Here is a 1,595-nt window from a genome sequence, read left to right as displayed (position 1 = left end):
CCCCTCCCACAAATCCAGGGCCTTGTTCCCTCTCCACAAATCCAGGTTCTTGTTCCCTCTCCACAAACCCAGGGCCTTGTTCCCTTCCCATAAATCCAGGTCCTTGTTCCCACAGATCCAGGTCCCCTCCCGCTCTGGGAGCACTCACTGCGTAGGGGGATGATCCATGGACGTGCTCCAGGGAATACTGGCGGCTGTACTTGGGCATGGAATGTGCTGAACTGCTGTCGTTCAACATCAGGGGGCTGCGGGAATTCCCAAGAAACACCGGAGTTACACACTGGATCCCAGGGATCGGGAACATCTCATCCCATCCCGTCCCATCCCACCCCATCCCACCCCACAGAGCCCTTCCCGGGGACAAGGGACAGCTGTGCCAGGTCTGGGTGAATCCAGAGGGGCAGGAGGAGACCGGGATGGGCCACAGGGAACCAGGACAGGGATCCTGGAGAAGGGAAAACCCAGGGAGAGACCTTGGAGCCCCTTCCAGGGCCTGAAGGGGTTCCAGGAGAGCTGGAGAGGGACTGGGGACAAGGGCTGGAGGGACAGCACACAGGGAATGGCTTCCCAGGGTTAGATGGGATATTGGGAAGGAATTCCTGGCTGGGAGGGTGGGGAGGGGCTGGGCTGGAATTCCCAGAGAAGCTGTGGCTGCCCCATCCCTGGAAATGTCCCAGGCCAGGCTGGATCACCCTGGGATATGGGAAGGTGTCCCTGCCCATGGCAGGGGGTGGCACTGACTGGGAATTCAGGTCCCTTCCCACCCAAACCACCCCGTGATTCCCTGATTCCAGGATTCCCTGAGATTGGGGAGCACAGGGAGCCCCCGGGGCTGCGCTTTGCCGAGCGGGAATGTGAATCCCGGGAATGTGAATCCTGAGGCCTGGGAGGGCTTTTCTCAGCCCCTGGTCTCCCCCTCGTGTTGTGCCGGAGCTGTGCCTGCTTCCCTGTGACATTCCCACTGCTCCAGGCACGGGGGGATCATCCCATCCATCTTTTCCAGAGGCTGAGGGCTCTGGAGGAGCCGTTTGTCCTCCCCAGATCCATCATTTCCACCTCCCCCCTGCTCATTAACGCTAATTAAGCCGCTGCCAGATGGTGCCCAGAGCCAGCCCTGCCATTCCACAGGAACCCCGGGATGAGCCGGGAGCGGGAACACGGATGGGATCCAGCGCCTTGCATGGGAACCGCCGGGAAAAACCAGGGGGAGGGGGAGGAATCCACCTCCAAAATCCCAGGATTCCCAGTCCTGCCCCCTGCGAGGCTCCCGGGGATCTGGGGGATCCCAACTCTGCCTTTGTCCCCCTGGAATTTTTCCGTGGATGTGGGAATGCAGACTCACATCTTCCTCTTGACCCCGAGAATTCGGTTGGATTGCACCAAGGAAATCAGGAACTGGATGAGCTGCGGGGGGGAAAAGAGGGAAAAGCTGTGAGGGGGGGCTGGGAAAAGGGGGAGAAGGAGCTGAGGGAGGAGGGAAACAGGGAAAAACTGGGGAGGAAAAGCTCCAGGAGGAGAAAAACAGGGAAAACAAGGAGAGAAAGAGCGCTGGGAGGAGGAAAACAGGGAAAAACTGGAGAGAAAGAGCTCTGGGA

General features: G+C 59.7%; 1 protein-coding gene across 1 annotated transcript in view; it reads right to left on the bottom strand.

Moving 5' to 3' along the window:
* The window catches only part of LOC113980150 (heat shock factor protein 1-like), a gene marked incomplete at its 5' end in the record, with an annotated part of 5,038 nt that overhangs the window by 3,157 nt on the left and 286 nt on the right, over positions 1-1,595 (bottom strand). Inside the window, 2 exons of the mRNA XM_027707384.1 lie at positions 149-245; positions 1,343-1,404. Coding sequence (XP_027563185.1) covers positions 149-245; positions 1,343-1,404 — 159 coding nt within the window. The remainder of the gene's footprint in view (positions 1-148; positions 246-1,342; positions 1,405-1,595) is intronic.

This window comes from Neopelma chrysocephalum, unplaced genomic scaffold (assembly GCF_003984885.1).
Source record: "Neopelma chrysocephalum unplaced genomic scaffold, ASM398488v2 Primary Assembly neopelma1_92757, whole genome shotgun sequence".
Taxonomy (NCBI): Eukaryota; Metazoa; Chordata; class Aves; order Passeriformes; family Pipridae; genus Neopelma; species Neopelma chrysocephalum.
Note: the sequence above shows the minus strand (reverse complement) of the source record. Positions and strands in the feature narration are given on the sequence as shown.